Here is a 15481-nt window from a genome sequence, read left to right on the forward strand (position 1 = left end):
AAAGGGAGACTTGAGGAATGAAGAAGGCATCAATTAATCATCCATGATCACTCATAAATCGTGTAGAATTATTTAGGAGTAGTTTAAGTTAGTTATTTTAGGAGTAGAAGCGATAGTAGTTTTCCAACCCATTTTAGTTATTTTAGGAGTAGAAGCGATAGTAGTTTTCCAACCCATTTTTGTTCTCTCGATCGATTGCTGTATTTTTTTCATTTCTTTATTCTTGTTTAAGTTCTTGTAACTAGTAACAAGTAACAATTTAATTAAATAAATACATATTCTATTTTGTTCGGCTTTGTTTTCTTTTATTCATTTGCCTCCAAGAAAGTTCTTAATCTGTTTAAGATATAAAACTCAACCACAAAATCTGATCTTTTTTTGTTTATTCAAAAAATTAGTTTAGATCTGTCGATCAATTATTATCGATTGGGCACCAATACAAAAATATATGCTGAATTGTATGACCGCATTGAATCTATCACTTTGAAAATAAAAGTTCCACAACGTGAATTATATTTTCAATAAAATAATTACCATAACATTCTAATAAAATTTCGCTGTAATTTTTGTATTTGAGGATGATTTTCCTTTAAGATGAGCATTTGCTTCACAATTGAAAAACCCATGACAATGAATGATTATTTGGTGGCCTTGAATATTACTATACACTATTTATTTATTTATTTTATTCAAATGAAAGTTAAACAAACAGAAAAGCAACAAACAAGAAGTTAGGGACTAATTCCTCACACAGCTCACCCCGATCATATTTGCAATGACCAGAGCTCTAGCAGATTACGGGGGTTTCTAGGGTCACTAGTGCTCCTCCTGTTCCACTCCTGGGTTTGCCATTATTACATCGGCACAAGAGTCTTTTAAAAAGTGAGTTATAATTCACTTTTTAAAAAGTGAGTTATAATTCACTTTTCAGATTATGACTTACTTTCCTCTGTCGCAAAAAGTTAATTATAATTAACTTTTAATCAAAAAATTAATTATAACTATCTTCTTAAAATAGCCTACAATGACTATCACGTTGGAACACACGTGGCATTGCTCCAAGAACAACAACAACAACCCAAAAAAAAAAAAAAATCTCTATGACAATGATAGCACAAGATTTGAAAGACATTGGGCTGAATACCAAAAGTGAACTCTAACTTGTTCAACCTTCAAATTAATGATTCATAGTGTAAAACATGATTCGGTTAATCTTGAACTTGATAGCATTACAATTAGAACATCCATAGTTACCAAACCAACATACCAAAATCACCAACACTAGAAAACCCCTATAACAAAGTTGTAATATGTCATTTTCTAGGCCAGCAAACACACAAAAAAAAGGCCAAGTATAACATTTTCATGGCTAATCACAAGCCTGATTGGCCAAAGAGAAACGCTGGGATTGAATAGCAGCAGCTTTTTCAGAGACCAAAGCTTGAATGAGCAGAGTCTTGACCTCCCATGCCGAGTAAGGAAAGCCCTTTCTGGCATACGAGTTGAGCAGAGCAGCACTCGATTCCTTCACAAGACTCGCGAACACGTTCTCAACGTCGTCGTTTCTCGTCGTGGCCTCCAACAGAGTGAGATCGTATCTGTACCGCTCGAACGCTCTCGACCCAAACACCTTCGACACCGTCGATCCCTCTGGCACCATCCTAGGCCATGCTTCTCTCCTGCTGCTCCAAAACCTGTTCAATTTCATCACCAAACAAATGGGTTTTTCGATTTCTCACTTTTTCTGGTAATTTCAGTTTCGAAATCAGGACAATTTGCTCAAAAATGTCTAAAGATAAATAGATTAGATTATTCGTAACGTGAGACAAATTATCACTACACACAAATGGGTGTTTCGATTTCTCACTTTTCTGACAATTTCAGTTTCGAAATAAGGACGATTTGCTTAGAAAATGTCAACAAAAAAAAAAAAAAAAGTTCATCAAGTGCTTGAATCGTAATGTGAGACAAATTTCTCTCCGTACTTTCCTTTACTCTGTTTTCCGAAGAAATAATAAATTAAAAAAATTAAAAAAACCTTTCTGGGTTACAAGGAAATGGGAGAGACCCAGAAGAAGATTTGCTGCAGTATACATGGATTTGAAGTTGAAATAGGATGAGAGAACGAGAGAGAGATCTTACTGGGGGGTACACCTTCCTCTGTTTCTGGTGTAGAGAAACCCAGGCCTAGAAGATGCTTCTGTTGCAGCTGAGAAGCAAACAAGGAACGGAAGAAGAATAAGGAGTGGACTCAGTGGTAGGGAAGAAGAAGAAGAAGAAGAAGAAGAAGAGCTCCCCATCTTGAAGCATTTATTGTATGTAGTTCCAAAAACTAGCCTTTCATTCGTCACTACAGCAGAGTGGGATCTGAGATGTGTGTGTGAGTGTGGGAGATCTAATTTCAGCTCTCCTTCCTTTTTACATGAGAGACAGAGAGATGGGTTGGGTTGGGTTGGGTTGGGTTAGGTTTGGTTTGGTTTTTTTAAACAAAAGACAGAGATGCCTCTTCGAGAGTTGTGCTCAACAAAGGCACGACTCTCCCTTCTTCGGTGTCTTTGTTTTGAACATCTCTGGTTTACGTTTTTTGAATTTAGTTTTTCTAGAAATTGAGAATTTTTTATTTTTTATATTTTTTTATTTTTAATAAATATTTTTAAAATTTTAAATAATTTTTGTATTATTTTATATGCATCTTATTTAAATGTATCTAAATAATAAAATATTTTTAAAAATTAATAAATACACAAAAAATATATAAAAAAATGTACTGAATTTTTATATTTTTGGTATTTTGTTAATTTTTTAAAGATTTTCTCACAGATATTATATTTTTTTAGTATATTTATGTTAAGTGTGTCTAAAAATTAAAAAAATTTATTTAAAATATTAAAAAAATTTAGTAAAAAAAAATACGGAAAACGAAAAAGTAAAATTTTCTAAAAAGTGAATACTAAAAATTAAAACCAAACAGAGTGATGCTTTCAAATTTTCTAGACTAATTTACCCTTACATGTTTAAATGTCTTCAATGTAACCTCTCAAGGTTTGAGGGTAAACTTGACTAGAAAAAATGAAAGTTTTTTTTTTTTTTTTTTTTTTTAAAACAGGGGCAATGTCCCATTTATATAAGAATGGCAATCTGAACCCGACCCGACAGGGACTCAACCCCCCAACCCCGAATTGAGCGGTTATTTTTCAAAAAATACGCCCGACGGGCCGGGGATGGTATTCAAAATTTAATACCCGATGATATCCGAGCCAGGGACGGGAATACATGTCCAAGCCCCGGACTCGGCCCCGCCCTGTTTAGTCCTTGAGGTGAAATTACCATTATGTCCCTGGGTATATATACGCATGTGTTTGTTTAGGATTTGACACACTCGACTTAGTCTCTCACACTCACTCACACACACGACGCTGCTCCTCTCCCTCGCCGCTGTGTTGTTTAAGGTTTGGTCTCCCCCTCTCTCTTTCTCTCACCGCCGCTCCTCCCTCACCGGCAATCCTCCCTCACCACCGCTGTTGTTTAGGGTTTCGCCTCTCTCTCTCTCTTACACGACGGGGCTGTTGCTCTCTCTGCTCCCTCACCGCCGCTCCTCCCTCGCTGCTCTCTCTGTTTAGGTATTTCTCTCTCTCTCTCTCTCTAGGGATTTCAATCTAGGGTTTACACACACATATATACATATATATTGTTATCCCAGATAGGCAACCCAAGAGGGGGGGTGAATTGGGTTATTAAAAATTTCGCAATATTAAAAATAACACAATATTCAGAATTTTAATAAATAAAAAAAAACATAATAATAATTATCAATATAAAAGTAGAAGAGATAGAGAGAGAAAATCAAACACTGCGATTTATAGTGGTTCGGCACGCCAGGCCTACGTCCACTCCCCAAGGAACCTCCTTGAGAATTTCTTTACTATCAATTGAATAAATACACCACCAAGCTTGTGGATTTGGCACAGGACTTACTCTTATCTATTGAACCTCACTTAACAATAAATGCCTTACCCTTACAAAATCTCTCACAAAAATAAGGAATAAGAATAAGTGGTAATTGAACCCACTTTTACAATAATTCTCTCACAAAGAGTAGATATGAAAGTGTAAGAACAAAAGCTAGACTTAGATCTGAAAGTGAAAGAGCAGAATACTCAGAATTTTGGAGCTCACAGAAATATTTTCTCTTCAAGTTCTTGATTTTTTCTCCACATCCAACACCTCTATTTATACACAAAAATATACCCGTTGGACGCTCCTTGCTGACGTCATGGCTTACATAAGCACGCTCCTGACGTCATCGCTTACATAAGCACGCTCCTGATGTCATCGCTTACATAAGCAGGCTCTTGATGTCATTGCTTACATAAGCACACTCCTTAAATTTAAAATAGTCAGCAAATGATAAGAATTAAAAAGATAAAAATAAGATTGATTTTTTTCTTCTTGTTTTTTTCAAACATGGAGCCACCGTTTTTGTAGACAATTTAATACAAAGTTCACAACTTTCAAACAAACAAATAATTTTCTCCATCTTGTTTATAATATATATATATATATACATATATACATAACTCCATCTTTTTCTTCTTGTTTGATTATAATATAATATAATCAATGTAGTGTAAAAAATTTAATAGCGCACGTGATGTATTCTGCATATAATGTTATATAAGTTCTAATCAAAATTTTGCATACAGAAAAATCTCTATAAATAATATTTATGATGGATCTGAAAATATATGTCCTCTTTAAAATATTGTATATGTTGTAAAGATTTTATACTAAATATTTTACCACTCCATATTAATTTTGTCAAAATAAGACAACCCATAAATATCAAATTTGTCAAAATAATACAACCAATCAATCATTTTTGTCAAAATAATATAATTAATCGATTTGTCAAAAGATGAATAGTAATTAACCCTATTTTTCAAAAAGTGAATAGTAAAGTTTTTGAAAATATTTAAAATAATATTTAACATATATATTTTAAAAAGATAATATTATTTTATTTAAATAATATTTAACAAATATATATATTTTAAAAAGATAATAATTTGTGTCAAATAATATGTATATTAACTAATATATTTTAGACATCATCAAAATTAAATAATATGATTAACATATATATATATATATATATATATATATATATATATATATATCTGAGTGTATACATTTGCGATCTAGGGATTTCATTACTGTTTCTTCAACCTCTGTTTTTTTTTCTCTAAATTTATTTATTATGTATATATATGTCAAAAAGTGCAGATTTTATTATGAATTTGAAAACAGAAAAAGAAATGAAGCATATTTGTTTACATTCTCATATCTGTTTATTATTTAAACTGTGTTTATTTTTTGATCTACATATCTGTTTATAAAAATAATCTTTCATTTTATATGAACTGTGTTTATTTTTTATTAATTATTGATCTGTTTATTTTAAAGAATGTCACTCTGATTGTTGTATTATATGGTCTGATTGTTGTTCTGATTGGGAATTTGTGTTCTGATTGTTGTTTTAAAAATAATCTGATTTGTGTTTGGGAATTGGTGTTCTAATTGTTGTTTTAAAAATTATATTATCTGTGTTTAAAAATAATCTGATTTATTTTAAAAAATGTCACTCTAATTGTTGTATTATATGGTCTTATTGTTGTTCTAATTGAGAATTGGTGTTCTGATTGTGTGCTGACTGTTGTTCTGATTGTTGTTTTAAAAATAATCTGATCTGTGTTTGGGAATTGGTGTTTTGATTGTTGTTTTAAAAGTTATCTGATCTATGTTTAAAAATAATCTGATTTATTTTAAAGAATGTCACTTTGATTGTTGTATTATATGGTCTTCATTGTGAACTTCTAAAGCTTTGTTCATTGGATGTGGGGTATTATTATGAGGTTGATGGCTAGATAGACTGTCAAAGGATCATTTTAAGTAAACTGCCATTACCTAATGGTTGTCTTGGCAATTCGAAGCACTGAAAGATTATAATTCTTATACACCTGATCACTACTTTTTATTTGCATAAATTGGGTGAGATTGGTGTTGGATCCTCCTCTCGTGAAATTCCATTAGGATAATTGGATGTGATTAGTGTTTACATTATAATGGGTTGCCTTTATTTATTCATTTCATGTTATTTTTGTAAAGGTTAAAAATGTCAGAAGTTAACTCTCAAGTACCAATTAACTCTCAACCTCAAGTACCATTTGAGAGCGAGGCATCACAACAATCATTGCCAGCTACCAACTCACCTACCAACTCACCGTCTCCCCTCTCTAATCAAAATGTTATTGACTTAGAAGAAGAGTCTAATACTTGTGGAGGAACTAAAAGGAAAAGTAGTGTTGTGTAGGAACACTTTAAGAAACAACAAGTCAATGGAGTGGGGAAGGCAATATGTAATTATTGTAATAAGCATCTTGGAGGTGATTCAAAAAATGGAACTAGGCATTTGCATGATCACTTTAAGAGTTGTACTAGGAAAAAATTGTTGTACATGAGGCAAAAAGTTTTAACTAACAACTTTAATAGAGAACGTCCAAAAATAAATTCTTATATTTTTTATCAAGATTTTGCTAGGAAAGAGTTGTCACATGCCATAATATTGCATGAATATCCCCTCTCCATCGTAGATCATGTTGGTTTTATATGATATTCAGCAGTACTTCAACCATTATTTAAAGTACCTTTTCGAAATACGATAAAGAGTGATATTTTAAAAATTTATGATTATGAGAGGGTGAAGACATTGAGTTTGGTGGAGCATATTAAAAGTAGGGTGACAATCACAACTGATATGTGGACTGCTAGCAATCAAAAGAAAGGATTCATGGCTGTCACCGCACACTTTATTGATGATTCATAGACATTGCAAAGTCGCATTTTGAGATAAATTTGCAATGAGTTTGTAAATTTGCAAATCTTTTAAAAGTTATATCTTATTCAGTTCAATTTGCATATTATTAATACTTGTTCATGAATATTATATTTTAGGTTTATTTATATTCCATGTCCACACACAAAAGAAGTTCTTTGTGATACTTTGCTTGCATGTATGATGCATTGGAATATTGATAGAAAAATCTCTACTGTTACTGTTGATAATTGCTCCACAAATGATGTCATGATTACCATGTCGATGGATAAGTTGAGTAATACATCACTTTTGTTGGGCGGTAGTTTGTTTCATATGCGTTGTTGTGCGCATATTTTGAATTTGATTGTGAAAGATGGACTGGATGTCATACGAGTGGGTGTAGAGAAAATTCGAGAGAGTGTAGCTTATTGGACAGCAACACCAAAAAGACAAAAAAAATTTGAAGAAACAGTCAATCAATTGCATAATTCACATACTAAGAAATTAGGACTTGATTGTGCAACTAGGTGGAATTCAACCTACTTGATGCTTCAGACTGCCTTATTGTATAAGGATGTCTTTTCTCGATTGAAAAATAGAGAGCCCCAATATAAGACCGTGCTAAGTGAGGAAGAATGGGAGTTTGCTAGAGAGATTAATGGGAGGTTTAAGATATTTTTTTCTATCACAGAGTTATTTTCTGGTACTAAGTATCCCACTGCCAATGTTTGTTTCCCAACTCTCTTGTAAAATTGAAGTGATTAGAACAATGGCATCAAAAATGATGGAAAAATTTGATAAATATTGGTTAGTGATACATAGTGTTATTGGAGTTGATGTTGTACTTGATCCTAGGTATAAGATGAGTGTATTGGAGTTTTATTTTAGAAAACTTTATGGAGACAAAGCTGAAGATGAAGTTGATAGGGTTCGTCAGATTTGTTATGATTTGTTGCAAGAGTATCAGCACTGAGTTGGTAAGGAGACCGATGTTGTGGGTGACTCTTCTACTCAACCAGAAATTGTTACAAAGACCCTTTCAGAGTATGATTTGTTTATTAGTAGGAATAAAAGTAAAAAAATGAAGAATGTAAGATCAGAGTTAGACTATTATCTAGAAGATGATGTTTTGCCAAGAACTTTAGGTTTTGATGTTTTGAATTGGTGGAAAGCCAATGGACCAAAGTATCCAACTTTACAGGCAATAGCTAGAGATATTTTAACTATTGTTGTATCCACTGTTGCTTCAGAGTCAGCATTTAGTACTAGTGGAAGGTTGGTGAGTCCATATCGTAGTAGACTTCATCCAAACACATTAGAAGCATTAATGTGCACACAAAGTTGGTTGTGGGGTGCAAAGATAAAAGGTACTCATATTATTATTTCATCCAATCTACATATTATTATTTCACTTTTATATTGCCATGAAATAATTTCAATATTGAATTTATATTCTTTACTTTTTAAAAAATTCAACATTGGAATCAGTGACTATATATGATGATGATGAGATCGGCTCGAATGAGTCGTGTACCACTTTTGTTGTTAGTGTTCATCTTTTTTGTTTTAATTGTTAACATTTTTTACATCTTATTATTAATATTGATTTTTTTTTTTCCCTTTTTGTTATTTAACAAGAATTCAAGTTAAAAAAGATGATGAAAGTTGTAATGTGGTTGTATGAGTATTGGACAAACAATCTTGTTTTTTTTTTTTTTTTTTCATGATGGATTGGGTTTTTTATATTGTAATGGATTTGTTTTTGTTTTTTTTAAATTTTATTTTTTAGGTAGCCTATCTCATGCAGGCTGTGCTTGAGACTAATTATTATGTTTGTAACTTGTTGAATTTTCCTTTCTATGTGCTGCTGGATGGAATATGCCATTTTAGTTGACAGATTATGGCTGCTGGATGGAAACTGTCAACTTGTTGAATTTGGGTAGCCACTATTTGAATATGTTGAAAAAATGTTGACAGAATATGTTGAAAATATGTTGACAGATTATGCTATTGAGTTTAGCTTGACAAATTATGTTGTTATTGACAGGTTATGTTGCTATTGCGTAGGGGTGTTCACGGGTCGGTTCGGCTCAGGTTTGTCCTTGACCCAACAGCCGAACCGATACCTTCGGGTTAGAGAATCAGTCACCCATCATCGACCAATCTAGGGTTCGAAATCGACCGAACCAAACAAATCGATTTGGCAATCGGTTCAGTCAATTTCGTAGATCCGAAAGGAGTAGAAAAAATATTATGAAAAATGGAATTAAAATTTGAAAATAGCAAACTTAAACACACATATACATTCATTATGAAACAAAAAACACTTATATAAACATATACATATATTTCTTACAATTAGAATGAGACTTGAGGAGAGAAAATAAAGAAAAAACGAGAGAGGGATCGCCATTGTTGATCATTGTCCCTGTCATTGCTCATCGCAGCCGCAACCACCACCACGGCCATCGCTCATCATCGCCACCACCGTTAATTTTGCGCTCATCCACCACCACTGCCACATCATCAATAGAAAGAGGGTAAGGAGAAAAGAGAAATAAAGATGAGGAAGAGTAAGATTGATGGATCTGTTTCTGAAAAAAAATAAAATCGCAATGAGGGATGAGGGAGTGTAAGAAACGGATGGATCTGTTGAGAGAGAGAGAGAGAGAGAGGGGATAAGGAAGATGAGAAAGGAAAAGAGATGGTGGTTTTTCACACAGAGAAAGAAAGAGAGAGAGTGGAAAAACGGCATCAGAATTGAGGAGAGAGAAAGAGAGGTGATGAGATGCGACGTTTGTGGGTCAGAGAGAGGCGTCAAATTTGTGATAAATGTATATAAAAATCTTGAAAAAATAAGTTTGATTGGGAAGAGATAAGTGTGCAGTTTGTAAAAGATCTTGGGAAGATATACAAAGATGTTCGAAAAATAAAAGTGTACAATTTGTATAATTTTCAAGACAAAAGACAGACAGTAGGTGTCTGCTTTTGGTTAAACTCCCTAGACAAAGCTAACATAATAATAATAATATATATATCTAATTTGGTCGGATCGGTTTAAGCGGATTTAATTATATTATACCCGACTTTCGACCGAAATTCACAGAAAATTTGGATTTTACATCCATAGCCAACCGAGTTATTGGTAGAAACCGCCCGTATCGCATTCGGGTCAGACAGGCATGGTCGGTTTCACGGATTGTTCAGTTATTTGAACACCCCTACTATTGAGTTTATGGTGACAGATTATGCTATGTTATTGCAGATTATTTGAAAATATGTATACATTTTTTAATTTGCTATTGAGTTTAGCTTGACAGATTATTTGAAAATATGTACAGATTTGAAAATATGTACAGATTTTTTAATTTGCTATTGAGTTTAGCTTGACACATTATGTTGACAGATTATGCTATGCTATTGACAGATTATTTGAAAATATGTACAGATTTGAAAATATGTACAACTTTTTTAATTTGAAAATATGTATTGATTATTTGTTTGAATAGGATGTTTAAATTTATTTATTTTTTTAAAAAGATACTGTAATTCGGGGAATTTGCGGTGACGGGGATACCTGATCCCCGATTAGAGGAGGTGGAGGCGGGAGCGGGGGGGACGATGGGGTTCCCGTCGGGGATCGGGGGCGGGGACATGGAATTTCTCACTTTCGGGGATCGGGGACGGGGAGTGTAGTCCTCGGCCCTACCCCGTTGCCATTCCTGCATTTATATGACTCTTGTCTTATGTTATGGCATTTTTATTTATTCAAGTAAATTACAATGACACCCCTGCGATTTGGTTCAATTGCATCTCATCTTTTGATATTTTGAAAATTACATTTTCACTCGTATGGTTAATAGTCTCATTTCACAAACCCCCTACTTATATAAAAGACAACAATTCCTAATAGAAAATAAAGAAAATTATATTGAAAAAAATCGTAAAGCAAAGGAAAGGAAGAAAAAAAAAACAGAGGAAGTAAAGCCAAAAAAAAAAAAAAAAAGAGTGCATGAGTTCAATATTTTCATTCTGTCTAAATAATTACAATATAAGAGGGTTAGTGTAATTTTTCAAATATCAAGAATGATATGTATTAAATCCAAACCTCAAGAGATGGAAGTATATTTTACCCTATTTATCCTTACGTATTATTATATAGAATTGTACTTAGATGTTTTACTTTTCAAAATCTTTAATTATTTGATTTCTCAAATATTTTTTAAAAATATAGTTTATAGTTTTTTTTTACCCTCCTAATTTTTTTTGTACAAAATTGGATGACTAAAAATGTTTAATGATTTTTTTTTTTCATTTTAAATTATACTTCCATTTTATATTTAGAGCATATCTAATAATTCAATAGCTAAATAACTAATTATTGCTATATTTTAGCAATATTGATCTAGTAATGTAATTTTTTTGTTTTTCTCACAAAATGCCAAATATGAATGATATATGTAGCGAGCCATCTTGAGAGATGTGAAAACAAAATGAGTTATCAAATTTTAGTTATAGATAAACGACAAATTTAACACAAAATTTAACAACATTAAAAACAGCACAATGTTATTGGAGATCTCAAATTTTATTTTTTATTTTTTTTTTTTGGGGGGGGGGGGGGGACAGTGACTAGCCTTTTACCAGTGAAGTTCTTATACAATCGATTTTTTATCTTATTAATACTAAAAAGAGAATAATGACCCTACTAATTTTTTTATCTTTTTATTTTTAATAAGAGTAAAAAAAAATTGTATGATTACAAATAGATAGCACAAGACAGTATGAATGATGACTGCAGCTGTCTGGCCAAGAAGGTATATGTATAAGAATTGTCATTTACCATACCAACAAGGCTTATGGTCCAATGGAGAGTCTCTCTCAGTCGGGAGGTCCCATATGCCCCCGTAGTGTTGAGTGTAATTAGCTAAAAAAGTAAGTAGTTCCAAAACAAATGTGACAGGTGTACATAATTTTTTTTGATTAATGAATTTGTAAAAAAATAAATAAATGAAAACGATTTTGTCTCATATTCAATCAACAAAAATAAATCAAATTAGTTACAGTAATTCCAAAAATATCATGCCAGGATGCTATGTATGTACTCCAAAAACTACTAAATAATTAGATACAGATTCACTCTTAATTCCAGTTGGTGAGCATAAGTAAGTTTGAGTAAAATTGTGGCAGCCTTAATTTTAATGCAACAAAGGGAATGCAAGGTTTGGTGTACTCATAAACAACATGACCTATCTAACCAAACTTTTTTTTCTGTCTTCTTGTTTTTATTGATTGTATTCTGTTGGTGAAAATATCAAAAAAAAATTATATTTTATTGATAAATAATGCAAAAAAAAATGAGATACAAATAGATCAAACTGAGGCACGGATATCTCGTTTTCTTTAAAGAGATCAAGCCCACTGCGGTAGGAAGAACCCAAATACTGATGCAGTAGTTACAAAACTATGACTTGTCCCCTCCAGAATACAACAGTCTGACCACTTGTCATATGGTTCAGGCCAACTCTGCACAAGATGGTGAACCCAAAACTCCACCAAGAAAAACACCCTTCTTTGCTAGTAATCTCTCTTGTATAGAAAATAGTTGATGTGTTGGTGTAGAAAAGAATAGAAGAGATGAACTATTTATAGGCCACTAGGATATTACAAAATACATCAAAAAATAATGACCATGAACCTAGAGAAATTGGAGAGTGTATCCAAATATGAATTCACCACCAAATTCGTGAATTCTAATCAAACTACATTAATGAACAAGACAAAAGGACATCAAAATAATGAATCTCCATTCATGAACAAGATAAGATTCATGAATAAGACAAAAGAAGATTCATAAACAAAATATATAAATAAAGAAATAAAAGATATTAAAATGGTCCAACAATCCCCCACTAATTTTAATATGAACAAAGACAAGAGAGATTACCAAACAAAGATAGGCTACTATGCATCACGTCACGCCCCAAAATTCGGACAATTAAATATTAAATTATGACTAACCCCCAATCATATTCCATCATCCAAATCTTAGGGTGAAACAAAAAAAACTAAACGCCAACCAAACCATTCACCACAATTAATAGCTAACCAATACCTCCAACATTAAAGTAACAATACGTAATCAAAATAACTTAAATGATGTACGGTTACAAATCATACCAAAATATCTCAATACTAAGGTCAAAATAATAATAATAATAAATACATAAACTAGTATCAACCCTATGCTCAAGAAAACAAAAGAAGTCCCAGTGATATGCCCAAAATCTATGGTTACTCCACGTCACCACTGTAACATCAACTAATCCTGCAAAGGAAGCTCAATTGCGCTCAAACAGAACGCACCCGAGTTGCCAAGAGGCAAAATGGGTTAGTATACAGATATACTGGCATGAGTACAAGATTTAACACCCATGTGTCCACCAGACACAAACAAAAAACATTTAATTCTGGTTACGGGACAAGACAAATAGTTCCATCCGCACCGAGACGAATAGGTAGTTTCTCGAAATACGGTGACATGTAGTTTCTTGCCCGTACACAACAAAATATAAATTAAGTATAAAATAAACAAAATAAAAATAAAAATATGATGGGTCAGCCCTGCATAAAAAAAATTAGTAAGACTCACCATCCTGCAAAACAAATAAAGTGAGTATAATTTAATCATAAGTAACTTGTTGAAAAAGTATAAAAATGCACCATTTCATACTTAAATAATTCGAATTGATCAAAACTCAAAGAACAAAAGTTGTACAAAATCAAATTTCCTAAAAGACATCGCAAATGAATTTATAAAAAACTGAACAGGTTGAGAGAAAAACTTGATAGAAAAACCTAGACGGAATTTAATCGAAAAATCTAAAGCTGAAAACGAACAAAAATTGCCCTAAGGTGATTTTTTTTTGAAAAAGTTCAAAATACGAAAAGTGTGAAGAATAATGTTTTACTTCAGTTTACACGAAACCAATAAAAATGAGCTCGTTTCGTGGGTTAAAACAGTCTATAAAATCTGCATTACCAAAATGAATCAAACCGACAATAACCAAGCTCATCCGATTATAAGTTCTAATCGATCTTTTTAATAAAAAGCTAAAACACAAAAGTTGTCCAAAATCACGTATACATGCCTCTGCTCAAATTTCATAATTTATTGAGGTCGATAACTATTTTTCAAGATGTACAAATCAATACAATTCACGCTATATTAATAAACTCATAATTAAATTCTTTGTACCTTAACTCCACCACTTCGGCCATCCACTTATGGCCTACACATATATCCCATGTGCCTCCCGTATACCTAACACCACTTCGAAGCCAAACTTGCACGGGGATATCGTCTCGAGTTTAACTCACACTCCCCGGATGGTTAGTATATACGTACGCGCGTAAATCAAAACACTCGTCTACTCATGAGAACGAGGCAACAATATATATATATACACAACATCTCACTCATAATAATAAACATAACGATGTCAAGCCTAAGGCATTCAAATATATCTCATAGTCCTCACTTTTTTATACACCATTTCTCACCACCACTCAAATAAAACAACAATCCATGGAATCATGGTGGAGTATAAGGAATTTATCTATGGGTTCCTAATTAATTTTAATTTCATATAACCATGAGTGTGATTACAACCATAAAATAAATCCATATAAAAACCCTAAACATGGCATACACAACTAATCAAAATAATTAAAATCAATCAATCAACTAATAACCCTCAACCTTACCTACACAACTAAACAAAATAATTAAAATCAATCAATTATCTAAAAACCCTAAACCTTACAAACACAACTAATCAAAATAATTAAAATCAATCAATTATTTAAAAACCCTAAACTTTACATACACCACTAATCAAAATAATTAAAATCAATCTATCATCTTTAGGTAAATATAAAATCAAACTAACGTCAATAAATAAAAATAACGAATTAAATATAAATTAAGGGAAATGAATTTTTTACTCACAATATTTTTTTGAGATCAAAGAATCACTTAAAAGAATTAATGGAGTTACCAAAATAAAACCCGAATCTTTTTTTTTTCCTTCACCTCTCTCTTTCCTGTCTCTCAGCCACACACAGCGCGCGCACACGCACACACACACTCTCTCTCTCTCTCTCGGCGCCGTTCCTGCCCTGTTTCTCTTTTTTTTTTTTCTTTCTTTATTTTCTTATCAACTTCTAAACCTAGTTGATTACATATTATATTATATATATATATATATATATATATATAAACTTAAATCTCATACATAATAACCTAATAAACTATTATATAATATTATACAAAAAATTATAATATATATAAATATAAATATAACATAATGTATATATATATATAACACCTCTCTTTTTTTATTTAACAAATGTAAATATATAAATATTTAGATTAATTAAATAACACATTAAATTCTCATGTGACTACACAATTAATAAAGTTAAAAAAATAAAATAAGATAATAATAATCATAATAATAATAAATAATGATTTAAAAAAATTAGAGTCGCTACAATATACACACCTCAAAAGAATCTCGTCCCGAGATTCAATAGAAGAGAGTA

At 32.0% G+C, this 15481-nt stretch overlaps 2 protein-coding genes across 2 annotated transcripts; one reads left to right on the forward strand and one right to left on the reverse strand.

Moving 5' to 3' along the window:
- Positions 1 to 1137: 1137 nt before the first annotated feature.
- LOC114275185 (pollen Ole e I family allergen protein) lies at positions 1138 to 2572 on the reverse strand. Its single transcript, XM_028217180.2, has 2 exons — positions 2143 to 2572; positions 1138 to 1694 (listed from the first exon to the last, which is right to left on the reverse strand). The coding sequence occupies exons 1-2, from the start codon at positions 2298 to 2300 to the stop codon at positions 1370 to 1372; spliced, it is 483 nt and encodes a 160-aa protein (XP_028072981.2). The 5' UTR covers positions 2301 to 2572; the 3' UTR covers positions 1138 to 1369.
- A 4503-nt stretch (positions 2573 to 7075) lies between these two features.
- On the forward strand, positions 7076 to 7847 carry LOC114275170 (zinc finger BED domain-containing protein RICESLEEPER 2-like). The gene is made up of 2 exons (XM_082904798.1): positions 7076 to 7539; positions 7697 to 7847. The coding sequence occupies exons 1-2, from the start codon at positions 7076 to 7078 to the stop codon at positions 7845 to 7847; spliced, it is 615 nt and encodes a 204-aa protein (XP_082760924.1).
- The last annotated feature ends 7634 nt before the right edge of the window (positions 7848 to 15481 follow it).

The sequence above is a fragment of the Camellia sinensis genome, chromosome 14, assembly GCF_055761805.1.
Source record: "Camellia sinensis isolate YWXY chromosome 14, ASM5576180v1, whole genome shotgun sequence".
NCBI lineage: Eukaryota > Viridiplantae > Streptophyta > Magnoliopsida > Ericales > Theaceae > Camellia > Camellia sinensis.

Excerpts from the sequence above, each read along its gene's own strand:
- LOC114275185 (XM_028217180.2), bottom strand. The coding sequence starts at position 2,300 with ATGGGGAGCTCTTCTTCTTCTTCTTCTTCTTCTTCTTCCCTACCACTG. Across the intron at positions 1,695-2,142 it reads AGAGGAAGGTGTACCCCCCA|GTTTTGGAGCAGCAGGAGAG; the intron begins GTAAGATCTCTC and ends GAAATTGAACAG.
- LOC114275170 (XM_082904798.1), top strand. The coding sequence starts at position 7,076 with ATGCATTGGAATATTGATAGAAAAATCTCTACTGTTACTGTTGATAAT. Across the intron at positions 7,540-7,696 it reads GCTAGAGAGATTAATGGGAG|TGTTATTGGAGTTGATGTTG; the intron begins GTTTAAGATATT and ends AGTGATACATAG.